General features: G+C 36.8%; 1 protein-coding gene across 7 annotated transcripts in view; it reads right to left on the bottom strand.

The window, feature by feature from the left end:
- Positions 1 to 27,107, bottom strand: part of MYO9A (myosin IXA) — a 273,152-nt gene that overhangs the window by 29,367 nt on the left and 216,678 nt on the right. For all 7 annotated transcript variants that reach the window (XM_047861621.1, XM_047861624.1, XM_047861627.1 and 4 more), the window contains 5 exons: positions 21,079 to 21,271; positions 19,433 to 19,561; positions 18,510 to 18,615; positions 17,545 to 17,676; positions 16,441 to 16,564 (listed from right to left, as the gene is read on the bottom strand). In XM_047861621.1, coding sequence (XP_047717577.1) covers positions 16,441 to 16,564; positions 17,545 to 17,676; positions 18,510 to 18,615; positions 19,433 to 19,561; positions 21,079 to 21,271 — 684 coding nt within the window. The remainder of the gene's footprint in view (positions 1 to 16,440; positions 16,565 to 17,544; positions 17,677 to 18,509; positions 18,616 to 19,432; positions 19,562 to 21,078; positions 21,272 to 27,107) is intronic.

Here is a 27,107-nt window from a genome sequence, read left to right as displayed (position 1 = left end):
TTCTAAGGCAGAATGGGTCTCAGTCACTAGATTCAGATCTTCTCTTCTCAGAGATGTGACTTGGGAGGCTAAAGATAACTAAATCGTTGATAGTTGTATGGCAGCATGGACTGCTACAAGGACTCTGGCAGAAGAAGAAGACCTTAAATTGTCTGGTGGCATACTGTGCTTCCTGTCCCACATCCTTCTAAGTGATTCTGATGCCAAGTGTAGCCCATGGTAGCCCTACCAGTCTGAAAGCTGCATCTGATAAGATATCCCTTCTCTGTGCTGTTGGGTATTAGAACAACAATAGAATGGGAATAGACTAGGAAGAACTGACACCTTTATAAAATTTAGTCTTCTTTTCCAAATGCAATTGTTAAAGCCTTCTTTTGTAATTCTTGGGGTTTTAAGGCTTTCTTTGTGCGACCTTCCCTATTTCTTCTTCCCACATTTCTTCATTAAGTGTACTCCTTGGTATTTTACGTTGCTGTTGTGTATGTGTATGTGTGTGTGCGTGTGTGTACAAATATGCTAATACAAATGGGGATTTTTCTTTCATTATATCATCTAAGTGGCTGTATACATCAAAGTTATTAACTATTTTTTTTTAATGTTTATTTATTTTTGAGACAGAGAGAGACAGAGCATGAACAGGGGAGGGGCAGAGAGAGAGGGAGACACAGAATCTGAAACAGGCTCCAGGCTCTGAGCTGTCAGCACAGAGCCTGATGCGGGGCTCGAACTCACGAACCGTGAGATCATGACCTGAGCCGAAGCCGGACGCTTAGCCAACCGAGCCACCCAGGCGCCCCCAAAGTTATTAACTATTAATTGCACCCTACCACCTTATTAAATTCTCTTAAAACCTATAAATTTTTAGTTTTCTTGAGTTTTGCATATATACAGTCAGAAGACAAATGATAATTTTTTATTTAAAAAAATGTGTTTAATGTTTATTTATTTTTAAGACAGACACAGAATGCGAGCAGGGGCGGGACAGAGAGAGAGGCAGACACAGAATCCGAAGCAGGCTCCAGGCTCTGAGCTGTCAGCACAGAACCAGATGTGGGGCTCGAACCCACAAAATGTGAGATCATGACCTGAGCCGAAGTTGGACACCCAATTGACTGAGCCACCCAGATGCCCCGACAAATGATGATAATCTTAACTCTTCTTTTAAATTTTATACCTGTGATCTCTTTTATTATCTAATTGCATTAGCTAGTACCTCTCTAATCAGTGTCAAATAACAGTGGGGATAATGGACATTCTTGCCTTTTCCTGATTTTAATTAAAATACTTTCAGTGTTTCTCCATTAAATAATATCCAGGCTTTGGGGTTGAGACAGATATATTTTACCATGCTAAGGAATTAGAGATATATCCTTATTTTAATAAGAATTTAAAAAATACCTACATACTTATATCAAATACCTTTTTTTATTTATCTATTTATTTTGAGAGAGAGAGTGCATACAAGTGGGGGAAGGGCAGAGAGGGAGAGAGAGAATCCCAGGCAGGCTCTGCACTGTCAGCAGAGCCTGGTGGGACTCAAACTCATGAACCATGGGGTCATGACCTGAGCTGAAGTCAGTTAACCGACTGAGCCACCCAGGTACCCCTCAAATGCTTTTTATTTATTTAAAATTTTTTTTTATTTATTCATTTTTGAGAGAGACAGAGACAGCATGAGTGGGGGAGAGGCAGAGAGAGGAAGAGTGAGAGAGAATCCCAAGCAGTCTCCACACTGTCAGTGCTGAGCCCTACGCAGGGCTCGAACTCACAAAACCATGAGATCATGACCTGAGGCGAAACCAAGAGTTGGAAGTTTAACTGCTTAACCAACTGAGCCACCCAGGTGCCCCTCAAATGCCTTTTAAATATCTATGAGGATCAACTAACATGGTGAGTTATGTTAATAGCTATCCTAATATAGAATCATCCCTTTATTCCTAGGTTAAGTCTCACTTGGTCAAGGTTTATGTTTATGAGCTACTGAATTACTCTTGCTAATATTTTAACTTGCAATTAACTTGTAACAGATGACACAGTTCTACATTTATATATCAAGTATTTTACTGATACATACATACATACATATAAACATACATACTATATATCAATGTATCAAGTGCTGTTCTTATGGATTTCTGAATAGGAACTCATTTAACTCTGGGAGTTTGGTACTATTAACCCCAATTTATAAAGAAAACTGAGGCATGGGGATTAAATGACTTGCCCATCACATAATAGCTAGTACACTGGTGCTGGGATTTATACACAAAAGTAGTCCAGAGCCCATCCTGTACTCCGCTGCCTTTAATTCTTTTGTGTGCAATTTTTGTTTTTCTTTGGGGGGGGGGGAGGCAGTGGGAGTGAATACCAATGTTACACTCTTTTTGCAAAAAAAGGCCTTTTCCCTTTTTGCTCTGGAACAGCTTAAATTGTATTATAACTATGTCTTTAAAAGGGTTAGTAAAATTCCTCTGTGAACTGTTTTTGTCTGGTGTTCTTATATGAGGAAACTCTCAGACAACTTTATCTTTTCTTTGGTAACTGGTCCATTGATAGTCTTTCTTTTAGAGGCACTTTGGCATAGGACAGCTTCTTAGAAAACCTTGTATTTCAAAGTATTTCAGAGTTGAATAAAATTGCATTAGCTATCCTCCAAGATGGTTCCTGATCATTCTTATCTCTCAGTGTTCATTTCCTTATGTAGTCCCTTCCACACCGAATAGAGTTGATGTGTGTGATTATCGTAGAAATAGCACAGTGTAACTTTTGAGGCTAGAGTACAAAAGACATTGTAGGCTTCTGCCTAGGCTGTCTCTTAGATCATTTGCTCTGGAAAAAGTCAAATCATTCAAGTAGCCCTATGGAGTGATCCATATGGCAAAGAACTAAGAGTTTTTGCCAACAACAAACACCAATAAGCTAACAATATGAGTAAGACATACAGAAAGTAAATCCTACAGCCCCAGTCAAGCCTTCAGATAAATGAAGCCCTGGCATTCTGACACAAGCTCATGAGAGATCTTACCAGAACCACCTAGATAACCTGCTCCTGAATTCTTTTTTTAAATTTTTTTAAATGTTTCTTTATTTTTGAGAGAGAGACACAGTGTAAGTGGGGGAGGAGCAGAGACAGAGGGAGACACAGAATCGGAAGCAGGCTCCTGGCTCTGAGCTGTCAGCACAGAGCCCGATGTGGGGCTTCAACTCACGGACCTTGAGATCATGACCTGAGCCAAAGTCGGGCGCTTACTGACTGAGCCACCCAGGTGCCTCCTGAATTCTTAACCCACAAAAATATATGTGTGAGATCATAAATGTTTGTTATTGCTTTAAGCCATTAAGCTTTTTGGTAATTTGTTACATAGTAATAGATGACTAAAACAATAGTAGTCTTAATTATGTCTCTTAATTTTCAGTTATCCATGATAATCATTATTTCTTACTTGTAAATTTGTGCCTACTCCCATTTTAATTATATTAGCTAATGATTTGTTTTTCAGAGAATCAAGTTTGTTTCACCATTTTTGTTGTTTCTAATTTATTTCCTGCTTTTACCTTCATTATTTTCTTCTTTCTGCTTTCCTTAAGTTAATTTTGTTATTTACTTTTTCTTTTTACAAGTTTTTTAAGGCAACACAATTTCATTTGAACATTGCTTTAGGTACATGTCCCAGAGACTCAGATAGTGTTTTTATTGTTATTTTTAAATTACTCAATAATTTCTCTGTGCCTTTGAGATTTTTCTTGTGGCCTGGTTTTTTCTCACAGACTTATTATTTCAATTAATTTCTAACAAGAAATATTTTATACCATGTATGCTTTGTACCTTCCCTTAAGATCTGGCTCACAGGCCTTCCCAGTATGCCCAGGCAGAATTAAATATTTCTTCCTCAGTACTCTCACCACATAATACACAGTATTATCTGATCCCTCCCTCTCTTCTTTTAGAACATTTTTTTTTTTTTAACGTAGGCTTCATGCCCAGCACAGAACCAAATGCAAGGCTTGAACTCACGATCCTGAGATCATGACCTGAGCTGAGATCAAGAGTCAGATGCTTAACTGAGCCACCCAAAAGCCCCTTAAAACATTCTAATACCCACGAATTCAGTCATCTAGTCATATACATTTGCCATATTTTATCTGAGAAAGTCTATATGATTCTACTATCTACTTTTTCTAAGAATGATATTCTGAAATAAAAATCCTTAATTATTTGATTTGGATCAGAATTCTGTGAGTCCATAAAATTCTGTGAGTCCAGAATTCTGTGAGTCTTTACTCTGTGAGACCAGTCTGTAAAAGGCTTCTTACCATAACAAAAATATTGAGAACCAAATGCCTTAATGTGGAGGATCTAAATAAAGATACTAACATTTCCATTTTCTCCCAAGGCTTGAAGAGATAACAATATGACTAGAAGGTACATCAAACTGTTAAAATGAATAAGGCCTATGAAAGAGTTTTGATATCTTCTGAAAATGCTTTAAGGTTCATGATGGCGGAAATATGCAAGAAGGAATGGCAAGGCACAATCGATGAGACACAAAGAAATTCAACGCTGAGTCAAAGTAAGCCCAAATAGTTAAAGACAGATGAAGATAGAGATACTTGTGGTGGTTATAAAGGACTAGATTGCACTGCCCTTACAAAACCTGAAGACTATGTAAGGAAAGACATGTACTACCCTCACCATGGAGTCATTATACTTTATGAAGATCCAAGGAAAGTATATACCCAAGGGTTGAACATATAAGGAGAAGAAAATATGCATCATCTAGACAGGACTGTATATAACTAGCTAAAACAAAAATTTCAGAATTCTTAGGAAGAAATTTTACCCCAAAATAGCACTTTGGGCCAAGACGAAATATCAATAGTGAGTGATCTTAACAAAAATAGGAAGCAAGGATGTGAATTATCAGACCTCTTCCTGAGGAGTCTGCTTTCCTGATAAGGACAGGTCCTATATTCAAGGCTTTCTGGAATATTGGTTACTTTGAATGGTATTATAATTAGGTTACAGGCCTGATCAAAAATCCCAATGCTTGTAATTATGGCTCATCAGATCATAAGAATTAGTAAGTACTTTAAACACAGCCAGTATATGATTGTATTTGTATCTTGCACATGAAAAGGAATTACCCACGTCAAATATTTCTGTACAGTGCAGTGTGTCAGCAGTATTGTATGTAGAGCAGTGGTTTCCCAAAGGCTAGGCAGTAGTCTGTGGATCCCTGGCAGGGGTTATGTGGTATCTCTAAGCCCATTTAAAAGGGTCTGCAGTATCAAAATCAAGATACTAAGTTGCTGTTTGCCTTTCTCACTTGTTAACATTTGCACTAACTGCACAAAAGCAATTGTAGGTAAAACTGCTAACTAACATTTTTGCATGAGTCCAAGGCAGCAGTACCAAACTATATTAGTAATCATGGTATTTTTTGCTACTATGACAGCTTTTTTAAAAAGTCAATTTCATTTCATTAATCAAGTAGTATGAATTGATTTTATTAACTCCTAACCCTTAAGTTCACTATTTTTTTTTATTTTTTGTGTGATAAAATGGGAAGTACATATAAAGGACCTTGCTACATACTGACCAGTTATCTTCAGAAAAATATGAGTGCAATTGTTTCAAATGCAAGCTGAATTACAACTGCTTTATTCATAAAACAGTGCTTATAAAAATCAACAAAGTAGGATTATTCAGACTTAGATATGTGGCAGACACTTACTTTAAAAATGTATGAGGAGAGCTCATCATTTCAAGTGAAATACATGACCATATTTGTTGTCTATAATAAAATTTCAAGATTTCAAACAAATATTAGAATTTTAGAAAACTTGTAACTGCTCTGTGAGTTTGATAGCTACCCAGTACTTAAAAGATTGTCTGAAGAGACTGGTGGTAATACTAACAAATGTGATTTTTGATACTGTATTGGGAAACATTTGAGCACTGAGTAATGTATATAATTGCTGAATTACAAGGTTGTACTCCTGAAACTATACAACACTATAGGTCAACAATACTTCAACAAAAAAAATTTTTGGAAGATCTGCCTAACTTAGTGATCCAATATTTCCCAAATGACCCACCTATGACATTATAAAGCCATTGAAAGTACAAAATAACCAATGGATTTTAATGTCACAGAATATACTTTTTCTCCCAAATTTTTACTTAAATTTTGGTTAACATATACTGTAATATTGGTTTCAGGAGAATTTAGTGATTCATCACTTATATAGAACACCTAGTGCTCATAACAACAAGTGCCTTCCTTAACACCCACCACCCATTTAGTCCATCCCCACCCCTCTCCCTCCATCAACCTCAGTTTGTTCTCTATCATTAAGAGTCTCTTACAGTTTGCTTCCCTCTTTTTCCCCTTCCTATATAATCATCTGTTTTGTTTCCTAATTCCACATATGAGTGAAATCACATTTGTCTTTCTGACGGACTTATTTCACTTATTAAATAAGCATAATGCATGCTAGCTCCATCCATATCATCACTGCAGATGGTAAGATTTCATTCTTTTTCATCACCAAGTAATATTTCATTATATATATATATATATATATATATATATATATATATATATATATATATATATATCACATCATCTTTATCCATTCCATCAGTTGATGGGACACTCGGGTTCATTCCATAGTTCAGCTATTGTTGATAATGCTGCTATAAACATATCGGTGTATGTACCCCTTTGAATCCATATTTTTGTATCCTTTGAGTAAATACCTAGCAGTGCAATTGCTGGAATGTAGCGTAGTTTCATTTTTAACTTTTTGAGGAACCTCCATACTGTTTTCCATAGTGGCTGCACCAGTTTGCACTCCCACCAATAGTTCGAGATTTTACCTTTCTCTACATCTTTGCCAACATGTGTTTTTTCCTCTGTTGCTAATTTTAGCCATTTGTGATGTTGAGCATCTTTTCATGTATTTATTAGCCATCTGGGTGTCTTCTTTGGAAAAATGTCTATTCCTGTCTTCTGCCCATTTTTTAACTAGATTATTTGTTTTTTGGGTGTTAAAAGTTTGACAAGCTCTTTACAGATTTTGGATACTAACCCTTTATCAGATGTCATTTGCAAATATCTTATTCCAGAATATGAAATGTTAGTTGATGTAGCTTCATATTCTATATTGCAACTAACTTGTAAGAAACTAAAAACTCTTGCTTTTGGGTGAAGGACCACAGTATCCAAAATCATCTGAGGGATAAGATCAAAAGTATATTGACTATACCAGACGTGAAATCTTCCCTCATTCCAGACACCACAGCCAGTGGTAAGTCATTTTAATAAGAATTAAGATTGCATCTCTTAATGGCATTTTTAAAAGAGCTATAAGCTGATTCCCTTTAGTAAAAGCAGAACTAATGCTCCTTTTTCCATAAGGCCAACGTTCTATGAAGGAGAAGGAAACTCAGCTTTGGATCATGAGCAGATGCTGAGCAGGCACAATAGGTGGAAAAAAGGACTAAGTTGTTTGAGGGGATGTATGAAGGAAAAACTCTGCTTTCTTTGTAAAGAAACATGTTCCTGAGCTTTCCTCCTGGCCTTGTCAGAAGTATCAAAGATCATGACAGACTAAATTACTGGCTCCAATTCTCCAATCTTCCGAATAGAATTATATCTGCACCCTCCTCATGGCCTCAGGATAGGTGAAGTATATTCTCCCCTTCTTGATTTGGGGTTTGGTCATATGATTTGCTTTGACCAGTTGGACATTTATTAGCAGACATTATGGGAGCAAAAACATGCACAGTTGAGCTTACCAATTCACGTGATGAAGACATCATGAAAAAAAAAATAGTCCAATAGTACAAGAAGAATCAGAGATGTGTGGAACAGAGCTGGACCTAACCTGCAGTCTACCCTAAATCAGCTAAACCGCAGCTGCCCCACAGATGTGTAAGTGATAAATACATGCTTGCATTAAGCCAATGAGTTGTGGGGTGCTTTTATATAGGATTATTTTGAAAACACCCAATAACTTAGGCTACTCCATGTATACCTAATAGTCACATTCTGGAAGCTACCCTTGAGTACAGTCATTGCCTTTCCCTAAAAAGGTTTGAAAGTCTTTGGTAATGGGTAAAAGTTTGGTAGTATTATTCCCTGGCTTAAAAACCTTTGACAGACTCTCAAGACCTAAAAAGGATTGAATCCAAACTCCTGATTCTGTAATTTAAGAGCCCAAAATGTTACTAACTCATTATATCTTACTACTCTCCCCTTCCTTCATTCTTAACAAGAAATCTTCCATTGTGGCCTCTGATGTTCATTCAACTTTCACAAGCAGTACTAGTCACCAGCTTTCTATGTTGCTATAGCTTTTTGCACAGACGAGATTTAGTAAACTGAACTGCAATTATGTATTTGTTTGCTAGATTGTTATTTTATCTAAGGCAGAGATACTGTCATTTCTATACCTCCAGCACAGTGCCTGAAACATGGCAGAACTGTTCTATTTTTGTTGAAAACATAAGAATAAATGAAATAGGACGAATGAGTGGGATTAGGAGGATAGGTATCATCTGCAGAAGAGAATGGGAAGGGAAAAAGATGTGTCTAAGATGCAGCCTACAAAGAGAAGTATCCTTAAAGAAACGAATTGAAAGTAGTCTCATTTTTATTTAGTAAAATTGTAAAAGTTTACTAAATAGATTAAGAACACTGAATTGAGATTACGTTTACCTCTACGAAAGTCTTCCTAATGAAAGAAATATAAAACTATGATACCTAGTATTATCATAACTTCATCAAATATACATAAAGAAAAAGTTCGAGGGAAATACAAATATTCTAAAGGATTCTCTTTTTTTTAATGTTTATTTATTTTTGAGAGAGAGAGAGACAGACAGACAGACAGACAGACAGACACACAGAGCATGAGCGGGGGAGGGGCAGAGAGAGAGGGAGAAACAGAATTCAAAGCAGGCTCCAGGCTCTGAGCTGTTCGTGCAAATGGGTTTGCAAACCCACAAACCGTGAGATCAAGACTTGAGCCAAAGTTGGACACTTAACCAAGTGAGCCACCCAGGCACTCTGAAATACAAATATTCTAAAATATTAATAGATATCTATGATTTGCTTCCTGCTTTTACACGCTACCCTGTTTAAAATTTTCCACAATGAACATGAAAAAAGTATGTGAATCTCTTTTATATAAAAATATATGATCTTAAACATACCAAATGGCTAATTTTAAAAGACATTACATGCTATAAAAGAATTCCAGGGGTGCCTCTGTGGCTCACTTGCCATCCGACTCTTGATTTCTGCTAAGATCAAATCCCAGGGTTGTAGGATCAAGGTTGGGCTCTGTGGTGAGCTTGAAGCCTGCTTAAGATTCTCTCTCTCCCCCTCTGCCCTGCTTCCCCCACTGGCATACATTCTCTTTCTCTAAAAAAAAAACAAAAAAACCAAAAAAACCAAAAAAAACCTTTCAGTGATTTGAAAGTGGTAAACACAAAATAGTTTATCTTTCAGCTCCAAGTTCTGTGAGAAAAAAGAAAATAGTTTCTTTAAAAGCACTAAGTACATTACTACGCACACACAAAACTAGAATGAAGCTTCAAATCTCATTTAAAAAAAAGGAGCGGGGTGCCTGAGTGGCTCAGTCAGTTAAGCATCTGACTTCAGCTCAGGTCATGATCTCACGGTTCATGAGTTTGAGCCCCACATCGGGCTCTGGTCTGACAGCTCAGAGCCTGGAGTCTGCTTCAGATTCTGTGTCTCTCTCTGTCTGCCTCTCTGCTGCTTGCACTCTGTCTCTCGCATTGTCTCAAAAATAAATAAACATTTTTTAAAAATTAAAAAAAAAAAAAGGAGATACAAGAGTGAACTGAGACTATTTAACAGTCGAGTTTTAGAATATAAATGGTAGGTAATCCCCTTCTAGCAGCAAAAATTACACAGGGAGCCAACAGCATTCATTTTTGTCTAGCATTCTGTACTTTTTATTCTTTAACCACAACCCCCCAGGATCACTCTACTGTTTTGTAAACTTCTCACCTCTCTTTTCTCACATATAACCCCATCATTCCAAACCACAATAATCCTTAATGTTTTCTTACTTCCTATCTTCTGCCTTTTATTCTTCAAACCTAATTGTTAGGCTTCCTGAAAAGGGTTAAGTTCCCTTCCCAGATATTACTGTAGTTCTTCCATTTCCATGCAATTCTATGTACAATAATTCCCTACATAATTTTCATTTGTCCCCATCTGAGAGAAGATTCCAAAGCTTTGAAAGAGGTGCTTTTCTCACAAATACACAAAGAACACAAATGCTGTTCTCCTTTTGCCTACTCTCCCAAGAAGGTCCTGTGTATCCTCCTTGTCACTGGCCTTGCACATTTACTGCATGCAGATCTAAGCCTACTCTTTCTATTTCCCCCAACCCCTTTCCAGAGATCTAAGTAGCACCTCATGCATACCATGACGATCTCTGGAAAGGGCTTAGGGAGAAATAGAAAGAATAGGGTCCTTCTGGGTGTGGTGTTATCAAAGACAACACTACAAGTTCTCACCACAAGAAAAAAAATTATAACTGTGTGGTGATGTAACCTAAATTTGTTGTGGTAAATTCTGTAATATATACATATAGCAAATCATCATACAAAAGTCTGCAATATATACTTTTAGCAAATTGTTATATTATATACCTAAAATTAACATGACATTACATGTCAATTATATCTTTAAAAAAAAAGATAACAATATAAAAATACCTGCTGGTCAGTACCAGAAACAATAAGAATGCTTCTATATTCTGAGAAAATCTTCACTCTCTGAATCCGATTCTTATTATGTCAAGTCACCTGAATGTGAACAGCAGACTTAGATACTATACATTATTAACATAAAGAAATGACAAAACCCTTCGCTGGAAGGAAAGCAAGTCCACACTTGGAATATTTCTTTCCTTTGGAACCATTCAGAGCTGCCAATTTTCAATTGATTTTTGGCTTTCCAATTATTAATACTTAACTTTTGGAAGGACATTTCTAGCTTCTTTTGGTGTAGTCAACTGCAAAACTTAACACTGCAGATCTACCTATACGGGTTAATACAGAATCAAAGGTATGTTAACTTCTAAAAGAGACATGCAGGTAAGTTCTTTAATAAGCCTACAAAGGCAAAATTCACAAGGTCTGCCACTATGAGTACAGCAGTAAAATCTTTGAAAAGACTTAGAGCAATTTATAAATTTCAAACTAAGTAAATAAAGTAGCAACTGATACGATTTTAAAAATTAGAATGTTCATTTTTTTAAAATGCCCTTCTTAGAATGCTTGTTCAGCTAGATACGTTATGAAGAAAAGAATTCCATGGTCAAAGTTTTGGAAGTGTTATCCATTATATCCCCAACTTTGTTTGGTTATGGAAACTTTTGTGTGTAACATCTTTCAAGATGATGATTTGTGTAAGTTTTACAGATTAGTAAAATTTATTTCAAATTGTATTCTTCATATTATATTAACATAAATAGTGCTAAATCAATATTTATGTTTGGAATTATTCCATAAATAAGTAAATAAACCACTTCTTATAGCAAAGGAATAGTTGGATGAGACTAGAAGCATATCATATTCTGAAATCCTAGTCTGGGAGTGTCCTAGCCAAAGATTATGCTCCATAAACCTAATGACCTTCTTTCTGCATGGTAGCAGAAAGAGATTTTCCACATCATTTCAAAATGAAATGATCAGCATTCAACCTATTTCAGTGATTTATGAGTCAAGAGCTTTCTGATACATGACTGCTAGTCTTGCCTATCTCTAATCTATTCTTCTTTAAATTTTTTTTTTCAACGTTTTTTATTTATTTTTGGGACAGAGAGAGACAGAGCATGAACGGGGGAGGGGCAGAGAGAGAGGGAGACACAGAATCGGAAACAGGCTCCAGGCTCTGAGCCATCAGCCCAGAGCCTGACGCGGGGCTCGAACTCACGGACCGCGAGATCGTGACCTGGCTGAAGTCGGACGCTCAACCGACTGCGCCACCCAGGCACCCCTAATCTATTCTTCTTTAGAATGCTATCAGTTATCTTCTAAAAGACACACTGATGGTGACACTCCCTCATTTAAAAACCTTTCCATAGCTCCCAAATGCTTCAAAGCAGGAAATTCAAAATTCATTTTTTTTAAGTTTATTTATTTATTTTGAGAGAGGGAGAGAGTGTGGGAGGGGCAGAGAGAGGGAGTGAGAATCCTGAGCAGGCTCTGCACTGTCAGCACAGAGCCCTATGTAGGGTTTGAATTCATGAACCATGAGGTCATGACCTGAACCAAAATCAAGAGTCAGATGCTTAACCAACTGAGCCACCCAGGCACCCAAGAAATTTAAAAAAAAAATTGTTTTTTAATGTTTATTTATTTTTGAGAGAGAGAGAGACAGAGCACAAGCAGGGGAGTGACAAAGAGAGAGGCAGACAGAATCCAAAGCCGGCTCCAGGCTCTGAGCTGTTGGCACAGAGCCTGATGCGGGCCTCAAACCCACAAACCGTGAGATCATGACCTGAGCCGAGGTTGGATGCTTAGCCAACTGAGCCACCCAGGCACCCCAGAAATTAAAAATTCTTAATGTTGCACATCTGTTTCCAATCTGCTTTCCAAATTATTCTGCCACTTCCACACCACCTGCCCCAGCTCTAGCTATACAAGGTAGTTATTATTCACAGATTGTTGTTTCATGCTTCTTTCCTTCTCGAATTCTCTTTTCCCCTCCTTTTCTCTATTTGTTAAATTATTATTCATCTTTCAACACCCAACTCAAAATGACTGTTCACATTGGCAATAATACAACATACGTTTCATAAATATATTTCACTCTTCATTTCAGAAAAGTCACTATTATATTTAATTATGGAATAGTAATTTTTTTCATCTATGAATAATGAACACTATTGATTTTGATTAGTCTATTTGTAGTGGTTACCCTAAAAACTCACTGCTATCTCCCCTAGATTTAATTCTTAGATTCAATTCCACGGATACTTACTAAATACCAAATATGCCCTCGACACAGTCATACTCTTAAGAACTGGGCCTATATACAGCCTTAACTACAGCTAAATGCAAATGCAATAGTACATTGCATTTTTCTTCCTGTTTCAAAATTGTGGCTAAGGCCCAAAGCTGAGGATAATGAAGTATTCCATCTACTAGCTTAAGAAGCCAACCATAGTTGGTACCAGACTCTTCTCTAAGGGTTTAACTGAGAGATACCAATTTATTGAGACAGCTCCTACCATCAATATCCTAACACCTTCCCTCAATGTAAATCTAAAAAGGCTGAAAAGAAAAGAGGATTACTAGACTTTAAGGGGAACACAGAGTTTATGAAAATAGGACATTCCTTTCCTCTTTGGAGAAAAAAGAAGTTGTCATATTTAAATCCAGAGGGAAAGAATCATCGTCATCTAAAAGAAAGTCAGACTGGTATTTCATTCCCTATTTGGTTATTTGTATAGGCAAAAGACTTACTGATTTACCCCTCTGTTATATACATAAGGGAAAAGAGAAATAAGGAGAGAGTATGGTGGGGGAAGTGAGAGATAGTAAGACAGGAAAGACAATGGCCTGGTTCCTGGAACCTGGTTCCAAGAGGTATGAAAAATGTAACCTTTCCCCTAATGTGCCTGTAGGCCCTAGAACTGGTGCTGGGAGGTGGATTTGATTGTAAAGTCCTGAGGCAAAAAAAGACATACAGAGTCCCATGGTGTGAATGCCATTAGTAGGTTTAGTCCAAAGATGTAACCAAATCTTCCAAGGGATTGCCAATGCCTGTAAACATGGGATAGGACTGATCTGTTAGCAGGATAAATGGAAGTTCCCACTCACCTACATTTAGGCTATTGACAATGAGCTAGAACAGCAGTGCTGAACCACCAAGAAAGAGGACTGCCACCTCAACAGTGGGATATCACGTAGGATTTTGCCCCCGGTATCACTCCTCCCAGTTTCAACACTAGAGGAAGAAAAACCACAAGAAAAAGGGACGGCCGACATGTGTAATAAAAGGAACCTACTTATCCACCCCAAAAGTTTTCAGCCCCAGATTAAGGTCTAGTTTGCCTGAGAGAAAATGAAAAGAGTAACTGAATCAAGTCTGTGACTCAAGTTATAATATGGAGAAAACTGATTCTTAAATACTGCCATGAGACAAGAGTGTTTAAAAATTGCAGAATAGTGACAAGACACCGTGAAGGCAGTTGACATCCAATCAGAAAGGGGAGTCAGACATGGTAGAGTTGGCAGGCAGTTACTAGGTAAAAAGCAAAACTGATCGGTGTTTATATCCCAGCAAATTGAGATCCTCAATGAACTAGTTAACCACAGATGGATAGCCTCTAAAGTTAGTTTCCACATATACTGGTGTTCTTAGCTTTCCATCTCTCCTTTCCTTTTTTTGTATAATAAATGAAATCCTGGTATGAGCTCTATTATACTATGATATTTATACTATGAAGTCTAAAACCAGTCTGTCAATTTTTTCACTACCATTTGCTTGCTGCTCTGTCTGAAAAATGCTAAGCAGATGAGAGCTATTATTCTATATCTGGGAAGTCACCATTAAAGTCACAGATATGAATGGACAAAAAAGCATTACTAATGATGGAGGATGCTAGTAGTAGTAATAGGTATTTCAAGTAATGAAGTGAAGGGGACCAATGAGAACAAAGTTCTTAAGAAATTAATTTGATACCTCAAAGCCGCTTTCAATGTTACCTTTTAATGATCCAACCAAAGAAGAAATCTACAAAGAGGCTTATCTGACAAAGAGCAAAACCAGTATATTATAAATGGACACTGTTCAGCTGCATGATACAAAGGAAGAAAAGGGAAGGTTCTAAAGAAAAAGAGTAAGAGAAAAACAAGTGAAGGCTGGTCAGGAAGTGGGACCTGAACTGGGGCTGTACATGGAAGGTGGACAGGCATGGATGATAGACAGAGCAGAACAACTCTGGATGGATGGTAGACAATAATGTAAAGTGGCTATGACACATTGCAATATTAATACATACCGAGACTGAATTGCGGGTAATGCTCATAAATCTAACTGCAATTAGTACAGGTTTCTGGATTAGGAAGGACATGAAAAGGAAAGCAGAAGGTTAGAATGTACATGTCATTGCCCCATTAAAAGAGAAGGTTTAATCTTTCAATGGACTGAATATATCTGTCTTCTGCAGCATCAGGGGAAAAAAAGCACAGCTTGTCTAGCTGCTTTGAAAAGCAGTTTGAGAGTAAAAGGTCTCTCCCCATCCTTCTTAGATGGGCACTGCTAAATTGGGCATCCTAGAACTGAGCTCCTGAAAATTCAGACTACCAGAAAGGGTTTCACTTTTTAATAGTGTTTCTGTTTTCATTTTCTAGGAAAAAGATTTAGATAGTGTCCTACAATTAACTTTCTTTAGTAACTTGACTGCCTGGAAAAGGTCTATGTTTGTACTTATTTTTAGAGAAGACCCTTCACTAATTTAAATCAACAGACATATTTGTTAGGACTTATTCTGTGCCAGGCAGTTTAAGCACTAAAGAAAGAAACAGAGTTATTTTAATGTTAATCTAAGTATAAATCATGAAGATATAGATGAAGTATTGCTGGGCTCCTGGAAAAGCACGGGCATGATGACAGGGAAGCCTGCTTCCCTTTAGAGATTTACTGGGAATCTGACTGGGTCTTCATTGCTACAATTCTGTTTTGCAGCTGAGGGGAATGGTAGCAAATGATAGGACTTTAATGCAGCAGTAGTATCCCAGTTACCCAGATCCTACTGATTACTGGTCAGTGAGAACTGAAGTTGTCTATCTATAGGTCACTGGTTACAAAGGAAGATATTAAACAGAAAAGTAGGCAAATGGAGAAAACAAATTAAATTTTTGCCAGGCTTTTCTCAAAACCTAATAATAAATCCTTAAAGAAATCTTTATTTGAGAATAGTAGACTCATAGATGGAATTCCATTTCCTTATGAATCACATTCTTGCAAATGATTAAGTTCTCTACATCACACAAGTATTAACAGGAACATCAAAGGTGACATGGTTGAGGGTGGGAACAGATGGTGGAACGAAGTAGAGAAAAAAATTAGGATAGGTTAAATTTTCACAGAAAGGACAGGAAAAGAAAACAGGACAGATTATTAAACCACCAGCATTTTACCCAAATACTTGACTTAAAAACTTCTACACATTTAACTATATATATTCTGTACATATTACTAAAGAGGGCTAAAATATCAAACATGAGGCATCTATATTACCCTGAGTTAAAGTGGTTTCTTTTTACTCATTCCATGTGAAAAAGATTTGGAGAATAATCTCTCTTTACACCATAAATGCATACTTAAAGCCCCAGGAAGGCTCCCATTTTCCCCTGTGATTCCACATCTTGTATCTTACCATTGATCTACGAATCAGAGACAGCCTGGTCTTTGCCTTATTCTCAGCAAATTCCAGGCTACTGATGTCTTTGAGACGAGCCTTGTATTTATTCATTTGTTCCACAACAATCAGCTCCACACAGCTGAAACAGGAGGAAAAAGAGAAAACTGTTAGGAGCTGAAGTAAGTCAAATAAAGTGTAGTATCCACAGACTGCTTTTCAGCTAAATGTGGCAGATGGCTGGAGAATGAAAGAAAAACCAACATTCCTTATTTTATGAGCTCTATGACAAGGTTTATATAATGGTGGTCCACAACTTTGGCTGTACTTCAGTACCCACCCGAGGAGTGACTAAATGTCGCAAAGCCCAGGCCATACCCCAGACCAATTAAATTAGACTCTCTAGGATGGGACAAAAACACTAGGATTTTTTTTAAAGCTCTTTTTGCAGTCAAGGTTAAGAACCATCAATCTAGGGGCGCCTGGGTGGCGCAGTCGGTTAAGCGTCCGACCTCAGCCAGGTCACGATCTCGCGGTCCGTGAGTTCGAGCCCCGCGTCGGGCTCTGGGCTGATGGCTCAGAGCCTGGAGCCTGTTTCCGATACTGTGTCTCCCTCTCTCTCTGCCCCTCCCCCGTTCATGCTCTGTCTCTCTCTCTCCCAAAAATAAATAAATGTTGAAAAAAAAAAAAAATTTAAAAAAAAAAAAAAAGAACCATCAATCTAGAAGGAAACCAGAGGCCCACCAAAAAAGGTTAAAGTAAAATGCAGAAATACTGAAGTACTAAGGCCAAAGGGATTCGGAGCCAGTTAGACTAATTATGGGAAGATACAAAGTATACATAATTTGGTAAAATGAAATTCTAAAATATTTTTAGAGATTACAAGCATTGCTAAAGAAAAGCTAAATTTAAAAAGATCCTTCAAAACAAATGGTGTTCAGTTGAATAGAATCTAAAAAAAAATTTTCATCTTCAGCGTAAGAAAACCCAATGGTGTCTAACAATCTTCTTAAAAACATCTGAACTTAAGAAATCATTCACTATGTTCGATATCTGGATAAAGTGGCTACACTGACTCAGAAGTTTCTGGGGTCTTGTGGAGGTGTTAACAACAGGCCTTACGTGGTAGTCTTACTGATGTCCTGCACACTTTGTAGTGGGTCAATGGTATCAGGGCAGCGGAGAATGCAGGGTGCGAACACAATGGCTAAAGCATTAGCAGACATTCGATTAGTTTCTTCCTGTAGAGCAATCCTAAGGAATAAAAAAACCAAGTGAAGTTCAGAAAAAAAGGGTAAATAGTAAGGACACAGGCAGAGGATATGAGAAAAAGATGACGTATGACATCAAGCACATTGTACTGGAAGGATATACATATCAGTTGAAAGAAGATACTTGTAGACTTTTCCCAAAGCTATTCCTTTGCCTCTGGAAAATATACTTCTTTTTTTAATTTTTTAATGCACTTTTACTCTGTCCCTTACTTGAAGCAATATAGGCTAGCAGATAGCTTATCAAGGGAAATTTCTGACCCACTGCCATACACCTGATAAACGTGTCTGAAGAATGCACAGCAGAGACTTTAAGGCATTTTCAGATAGTCATATTAGATATTCATCTAACATTTATCTAGTATTTACCAGATATTTATCTAATAAAAAATAAACATAACTTTCTACCCAACTACTGCAGATATTTATACTCAGAGAAGAGAGACCACTCCTGAAGTCTCTGGTCAGTCAATTCTCAAGCACCATTTGAACCCACCTCCTTTGAATTAGGTTATGTCTACTTCCTAGTTCAGGAATGAGATAAGGAGGTTAGGCTACATAGTGCCACCATGAGGCTGAAGTTGTTACATGGCTCAAACAGGGCAGAGAAGCACCTGTCATGCAGTCCAACTCAGCTGAGGCTTTCTGCTCCAAGGAACTGTAAGCCCCTGTTTGAGTCGCTGACTTTATAAATAGGAAAAAAAAGATCTGTCAGTTTTCCAAATGAAGGAGTTCTTCCCTTTTAAAAGAATCAAAAACAAAACAAAACAAAAAAACCCCAAAACTATCATATCTTTCCTTGCTCCTTGAAATTACCTGACTAGATGAAAGATGAGGCGTTCCAGTGTATTGAGATGAGTTCGAGAGAGCTGGTCAATCACAGAGTATACACCACGGATTGTTTCTTTCCTCTCCTGAAGGCCTAGAAAGAGTAAGGACAGCAAATAAAATTGAATACGCCCTCTTATATGCTGTATCTTCCTCCTGAACAGATAGAAGCAGGGCAGCCTGGCTCTAAATTTTAAAGTTTTAGGAGAGACAGTTGTACCTGTATGACAGAAAACAAGCAACTCACAGTTACTACTAATCTTCCTTTGCTTGAATTCTATATTCACTAAGCAGTCTCCTGGTTTTAATCTATATCCCAGTAATCCTTATTACAGCAAGGGGAAAGAGACAGCCTAGTTTATTAGGCATTTTGTGGCAGGTGGATTCCCCCATTAAAATTAATTAATTGCCATGTAATTTATAAATTGGTCTTATAGGAATTTGAGGAGTAATGCCTCAGGGCCTAAACACGTCTAGGCAGGCCTTCAGCAACACCCTACATACCTGTAGTGCTGAAAAACTAAACTCCATCATCTAGTAGGCCTGGCATAAAATACATAGCAGAGATCTTGCCTAGATTCACAATTTAAATGAATATAAGCTGGCCCTTAAATCTATTTAGTTTTCTAATGTGTTTATAATTTTTAATCTAGTCTTTCAATCTCTTTGTGAGAAGCAACTAGCTGACTTACTCAGAAAACTTTTGGGATCCTGACATTTTAATGAAGCTCTCAAAAATCCACAAATGAATAGGTGAGAATACAGTGGCAGTTCTGTATTGACTGTCAAAAGCTTACTTTTGGACCTATATGGACTAAACCACTAGAGGATGACATAATAAATCTATAATGAAGATAGCATTCCTTTCCCAAGTATAGCCCTTCCGTGGAATCCAGGAAGCCTGTGCTTACCCATAGCTCGAAGAAATTCCTCATAGAGCTCAAAGGTCATGAGTGGATTGGGCAAATCACGAAGCCATTGTTTGAATACACTTGCAATGACATGTATGTTATAGTCATCCAGGTTTACATTCTCAGCATCTGTTTATAGACAGGAGTTAGATAACAAAGCCAAAACATGCAAAGAAATTAAAATAATTCACTTTAGAAACTATCATCACCAAGGAAGCCTTCATGTTCTTAATTGAACTAATACCTTTTACAATCTAATTGTTTGCTCTAGAAAAGCACTTCTAACAGTGGTAAAGGAACAGCTTTTTGTTTGTTTTCCAAATCTGTTGTAGACTGCTAAATAAGTAAAATAAAAGATCATATGCTTTCATGTCAAAGCTCTGTTAAATACTGTTGTAAGTATTTCTAAATGCTTACACTCAGTTTTTGTACTTATCTTGTAGATTGGTCTGTGAGCCACACTTTCATTAGCAATGCTTTGGATGACACATGGGGAAAAGGCCCAAAGACATTTTCTAAAAATAAGGCTAATGTTAAGTCATTTTTAAAGATGAAAGGACAGCAATAACTGAACTTAGGAAATGTAAAGGACATATCTTTACTCTGTTTCACTTATAAACTCCCAAAGGTTATACAAAGGAAATGATTGGGAGGATACAGGATGAATGATTTTTCATTTGTGCTGACCCAAGGTGCAAGACACAAGTTGGAAACTGCCTTTAAACTGGAGTAGATGGAGTCTCTGGTAGGCAGAAGTTCCTGCTTGAGTTTTACCAAACATTTTCTGTTATTTCCATACTAATTTCTCCCTGATTTTTGCCCATTAAAACAACAACAACAACAAAACAAAACAACTAGAAAGAAAAAGCATGTAGATAGGTTCCTGGAGACACAGAGACAAGCTTTGTATCTATGTTTGGTTCAAAATGATCTATTCCTTCCCAATAGTGATAAAAAGTAGAAGTTGACAATGAAACCAAAGTCAAACTCCTGATATATTCTGGGGCTGAGGCTACAGTTCTACACAGGTACATGTTTAATCCACTAAATAATTATGTCATCAATATAGGAAGGTGAGAACATGCATCAGAAACAGCACACTTGGGAGTCAAAATAACAGACTAATAGGCGATAGTTTAGATTATGAATTCAGAACATCTGGGGTTAAATCCCAGCTTGATCACTTATTGGTGGTGAGTCTTTGGGCAAGATCCTCTGTAAGCCTCAGTTTCTTTAAGTAGGATAATAATCCCTAAATCATAGGACTGTTGTGAAGATTAGAATAAAAACATTGGCACACTGCTCTACATCATCATCAACAGATCATTATGTAATTTTCTTTAAATTATTTTCTTCTTTGTAAATTACAGATGTCATGACCATACCAAATTGTTAAGATTAAATGAGATCTGTCTGAGGTACCTAATAATGCCTTGTATAAATGACACACTCAATATGTGTTTGCTGAACTGACCACATAAAAACAAAGATTCTTTAGAAAGCCACAAAATGAATAAGCACCACAGAAAAGATTGCATTCTTTTGGCTACGAGAAAAAAAGGCAACATGTAATGAAAACTTTAAGAGTGTAAAATGACCTATTTAAATAAAAGCATGTGGTCTTGATTTGGAGAGCACTATCTTACCTGTATCTAGACCCTGTCGGAGCTCCTTGATTTTATTAGTTGAACCAGACTTTCGGTAAATACCTTCTGTGTACAGTCCATGCATTTCAATGTAGTTTATGAGCTTTTCCACCACTAAAGGAACAGTTCGTTCTTCACTGGTCAAACGGGACAATTCAACCCCAAATTGTCGAGATGACAGCTCTGGATCATACTAAATGGAAGATAATTTTCTGTTTCCAAATACATTCAAACATCTTTAAACATATTTAACCAGTTACTTAAGAGGAACTACTTTTTATTTCCCTGAAGTTTCATGAACACAGTTATAGGACTTGGAGGGAAAGGGAATTCTGGTTAACACTGACAATATATATCAAGTGAGATGTACTTTTCAATCCTCTACCACTACGAATCCCCTCAAAATATAATGGGGTAGAGAATGAAGACAGTGGCAACAGGCTACTGTTCCCCTTCCTATTAAAAAGTTCTTCACATAAAGTTGGGATTTGGACAAAGGAGAAAGGGAATAGACTTTGTGTGCTAAACATTTACCAAGCACCAATAGAAAGTCTGATTAGATATGAATTAGAGCTGCCAGTAATTTCTGAGGCTTAACAATGCTTCAATGTTTATGTAAACTTCAGGGAAGTTTTTTTTTTTTTAATTTTTTTTTAACGTTTATTTATTTTTGAGAGAGAGAGAGAGAGCATGAACGGGGGAGCGTCAGAGAGAGAGGGAGACACAGAATCTGAAACAGGCTCCAGGCTCTGAGCGGTCAGCACAGAGCCCGACGCGGGGCTCGAACTCACGGACCGCGAGATCATGACCTGAGCCAAAGTCGGACGCTTAACCGACTGAGCCACCCAGGCGCCCCAACTTCAGGGAAGTTTAACTGAACAATATCATAGCCAAAGGCAGAAGCACACACAGACTGACCCATGATTAGTGTTCAAGCTCTTTCTTACTACTTCAGCTCAGGTCATGATCTCATGGTCCAGGAGTTTGTGCCCTGTGTCAGCTCAGAACCTGGAGCCTGCTTCAGATTCTCTTTCTCTCTCTCTGCCCCTCCCTCACTCATGCTCTTTCTCCCTCTCTCAAATATAAATAAACATTTAAAAAAAATAGTGTATCTGACATCATAATCCTACTAACTACAGTTTACATGACTGTAAAAGAACAGCTTATCCTGAAGATTATTTGAAGTAATTCACAGAAGATAAAAATGCCAGGTATTATCTCTGAGACTCAGATCTTTTTTTATAAATCTCTTCTCTTTTCCTTCTCTTGCATCATTCTCTTTTTCTAACTTGGTCGTGGGGTGGCTGGGTGGTTCAGTTGGTTAAGCATCCAACTCTTGATTTTGGCTCTCAGGTCATGATCTCATGGTTCATGAGTTCGAGCCCTGCATTGGGCTCTGTGCTGACAGTGTGGAGCCTGCTTAGGATTCTCTCACTCTCTTGCTCTGTCCCTCCCCAACTCACTCTCTCTCTCTCTCTCAAAATAAATAAACTTTTAAAAAAGATTATTTGTCCTAGTTCTATGAAAAATGCTGCTGGCATTTTAATAGGGATTGCATTAAATCCAGTAGATTGCTTTGGGTAGTACGGACATTTTAACGAAACTTGTTCTTGTAATCCGTGAACATGGAATATCTTTCCATTTGTTTGTGTCATCTTCAATTTCTTTCATCGTTTTACAGTTTATAGAGTACAGGACTTTCACTTCTCTGGTTAAGTTTATTCCAAGATATTTTATCATTTTTGGTAGAATTCTAAATGGGAATATTTTCTTAATTTCTCTTTCTGCTACTTAGTGTATAGAAATGCAGTGGATTTCCATAGATTGATTTTGTATTCTGCAATCCTACTGAATTTATTTAGCAGTAACTTTTTGGTGGACTCTTTAGGTTTTTTTTATATATGGTATCATGTCATCTGCAAATAGTGAAAGTTTTATCTCTTCCTTAGCAATTTCCATACCTTTTATTTCCATATCTGTCTGACTGCTGTGGTTGAAACTTCCAATACTATGTTGAATAAAAGTGGTGAGAGTAGACATTTTTGTCTTCTTCCTGACCTTAGGGGGACAGCTCTGTTTTTCCCCATTGACTATGAAGTTAGCTATAGATTTTTCATATATGGCCTTGATTATGTTGAAGTATGTTCCTTCTAAACCTACTTTGTTGTGGGTCTTTATCATGAATGGATGGTATAACTTCAGTAAACTCTTTTTCTGCATCTGTTGCAATGGTCACATAGTTTTTATACTTTTTCTTGATGTGATGTATCACATTAATTGATTTACAAAAATTGAACCACTCCTGCATCCCAGGAATAAATCCCACTTAATCATGGCAAATGATTTTTTTAATATACTGCTGAATTTGCTTTGTTAATATTTTGTTGAGATTTTGCATCTATATTTATCAGAGATATTGACCTGTAGTTCTCTTTTCCTGTACTGTCTTTATCTGGTTTTGATTCAGGGTATTGCTGGCCTAATAGGATGAGTTTGAAAGCTTTCCTTTTTCTTGTTTAGAACAGTTTGAGAAGAATAGGTATTAATTATTTTTTAGATGTTAGATTTCACCCATGAAGCTGTCTGGTCCTGGACTTGTTTGTTGGGAGGGTTTTGTTTGTTTTTTGCTGTTGTTTTTTTTTAATTACTGACTCAATTTCATCGTTGCTAACTGGTCTGTTCAAATTTTCCATTTCTTCCTGACTCAGTTTGGGGAGGTTATATATTTATCCATTTCTTCTAGATTGCCCAAATTGTTGGCATATAATTTTTCATAATATTTTCTTATAATCCTTTGTATTTCTATGGTGTCAGTGGTTATTCACTTCTGATTTTGTTTGAGTCCTTTCTTCTGGAGTCTTGCTAACAGTTTATCAATTTTTAGATCTTTTCAAAGAACCAGGTCCCAGTTTCATTCATCTGTTCTGCTGTCTTCTTAGTTTCTATTTCATTTTATCTGCTCTAATCTTTCCTTCTTTCCTTCTACTAGTTTTGGGTTTTGTTTGTTCTTTTCTAGCTCTCCTAGGTATAAGGTTACGTTGTTTATTTGAGATGTTTCCTGTTTCTTGAGGTAGGCCTGTACTGCTCAAAACCTCCCTCTTAGAAAGCTTTTGCTGCATCCCAAGGATTTTGGACTGTTGTGTTTTCATTTTCATTTATATCCATGAGTTTTTCTGATTTCCTCTTTCATTTCTTGGTTGACCCATTCATCATTTAATGGCATGTTATTTGACCTCCATGTATTTGTATTCTTTCCAGATTTTTTGTTGTTGTTGATTCCTAGTTTCATAGCATTGTAGTCAGAAAAGATGCATGGTATGACTTCAATCTTTCTGAATCTGTTGAGACTTTTTTTATGGTCTAATATGTAACCTATTCTGCAGAATTCTCCATGTGCACTTGAAAAGAATATGTGTAAAAAAAAAAAGAATATGTGTTCTTCTGTTTTAGGATAGAATGTTCTGAATGTATCTTTTAGATCCATCTGGTCTGGTGTGTCATTCAAAGTCACTGTTTCCTTGTTGATTTTCTGTTTGTATGATCTATCCCTTAATATAATGGGTTGTTAAAGCCCCCTATTATTGTATTACTATCAATTACTTCATTTATGGTTGTTATCAGCTACTTTATGTAGAAAGGCACAGAAATATATACAATTGTTACATCTTCGTTTTTAATTTTTTTAATGTTTGTTTATTTTTGACAGAGAAAGAGCACAAGTGGGGGAGGGGCAGAGAGAGAGGAAGACATAGAATCTGAAACAGGCTGCATGTTCTGAGCTGTCAGCAAAGAGCCCAACGCAGAGCTTGAACTCACAAACCATGAGATCATGACCTGAGCCAAAGTCAGATGCTTAACCACTGAGCCACCCAGGCACCCCTATAATTATCATACCCTCTTGTTGGACTGTTCTCTTTATGATTATATAGTGTACTTCTTTGTCTCTTGTTAACAGTCTTTGTTTTAAAGTCTATTTTGTCCAATATAACTATTGCTACCCTGGCTCTTCATTTCCATTTGCATGATAAATGCTTTTCTACCTTTCACTTTCAATCTGCAGGTGTTTCTAGGTCTGAAATGAGTCTGTTGTAGCAAACATATAATGGGCCTTGTTTTTTTATCCATTCCATCTCTCTATGTCTTTTGATTGGAATATTTAGTCCATTTGCATTCTAAGTAAATACTGATAGGTAGGTACTTACTGTCATTTTGTTACTTGTTTATGGTTGTTTTGTAGTTCTCTGTTCCCTTCGTCCCTTGCTCTCTTCTCTCACAATTTGCTGGCCTTCTTTAGTGATATACTTGGATTCCTTTCTCTTTTATTTTTTGGATATCTACTACCAGTTTGTGATTTGTAGTTACCATTAGGTTTATATTTAATATCTTATGCATTTAGCAATCTTTAAATTGGTGATCACTTAAGTTTGACCCCACACTTTATTCCTCACTCCTTCCCACCATGTTTTAGGTATATGGTGTCACATTTTATATCTTTAATTTTGTCAGTTCCTTGACTGATTTTTACAGATATACTTATTTTTATTGCTTTTCCTATTTTTCTTATTCCTACTACTTATGGTCTTTCTTTCCAGACAAAGGAAAGGAAACATTTCTGTCCTTTAACATTTCTTATAGGGCTAGTTTAGGGGTGATGAATTCCTTTAATTTCTGTTTGTCCGGAAAACTCTTTATCTCTCTTTCTATTCTGAATCACAGCCTTGCTGTATATTCTTGGTTGCAGGTTTTTGTTTTTTCAGGATTATCCATGGTTTTAGTATTTCCAAAGCGCTAAAATTTGGCTTTGTAGATTTGATTTCATTTATTTCTCTTTATTATCTTCCTTTTACTGCCTTTGGATTAAATTTGCTGAGGTTACTTTTCCCCATCTTCTAGAGATAGAAGTTTAGATCATTTCTTTCTTTACATCCTTTCTAACTGTATGCATTTAAAATAGCTGTAATTAGTCCTCTACTCACAACTTTTGCTGTACCCACACTTTTGTACCTAGTCATACTTTATCATTTAGTTCAAAATATTTTTTCATTTTTATTGTAATTTATAAGAGTATTGCTTAATTTCCAAGTACTTGAAGACTATCTAGTTATCTTTATGTTGATTTAGAGCTTAATATCACTTGGGTCAAAAAATGTACTCTCAACATTTTCAATCCTCTTGAAATTTGTAGGGACTTGCTTTATAACCCAACATATAATCAATTTTTCTCAAATGCCCCATGTGCTCTTGAAAAGACTGCAAGATTCATTACACATCAACTAGGTCAAGTTTTTTCATCTTGTTTTCCTATCATTTGCACCCTTATTAAATTTTTGTCTCTAGGTATTAAAGCAATAATATCAAGTCTCCCCTAATGTTAGAATTTTGGGGGGTGCCTGAGTCAGTTAAGTGTCCAACTTCAGCTCACGTCATGACCTCACAGTTCATGGGTTCAAGCCCTGCATCAGGCTCTATGCTGACAGCTCAGAGCCTGGAACCTGCTTTAGATTCTCTGTCTCTGTCTCTGTCTCTCTCTGCCCCTCCCCCATTTGTGCACACTCTTTCTCTCAAAAATAAATATTAAAAAAATAAAAAAGGTTAGAATTTTTATATCTCCCTGATGGGATGACCATTTTATCATTACAAAACATCTTCATCTGAAATGTTTTTTGCCCTAAAATACACTTTAGTACTAGTATACGTACACCACCTTTCTATTTGTTAGTCTTTGCATACAAATCTATCCTTTTGCTTTCAGCCTTTCTGTATCTTTATATTTAAGAATGTTGCTTGTAAACAGCATATCATTGATTTTTCAGTTGGTTTTAACCTAGTCTTCTAACTGGAAGTATCTTACCTATTAACATTTAATGTAATCTCCAATATATTTGGACTTATACCTACCAATCTGCTATGTATTTTCTTTTCTGATCTAATTTATGTTTGTTCCTCTCATTTCTGGTCTTCGTTTAGATCAAATATTTTTCGTTTTTCCATTCTCCCATCTTTATTAGCTTTTTTTTTTTTTAATTTTT

This window comes from Prionailurus viverrinus, chromosome B3, assembly GCF_022837055.1.
Source record: "Prionailurus viverrinus isolate Anna chromosome B3, UM_Priviv_1.0, whole genome shotgun sequence".
In the NCBI taxonomy this organism is placed as follows: Eukaryota; Metazoa; Chordata; class Mammalia; order Carnivora; family Felidae; genus Prionailurus; species Prionailurus viverrinus.
Note: the sequence above shows the minus strand (reverse complement) of the source record. Positions and strands in the feature narration are given on the sequence as shown.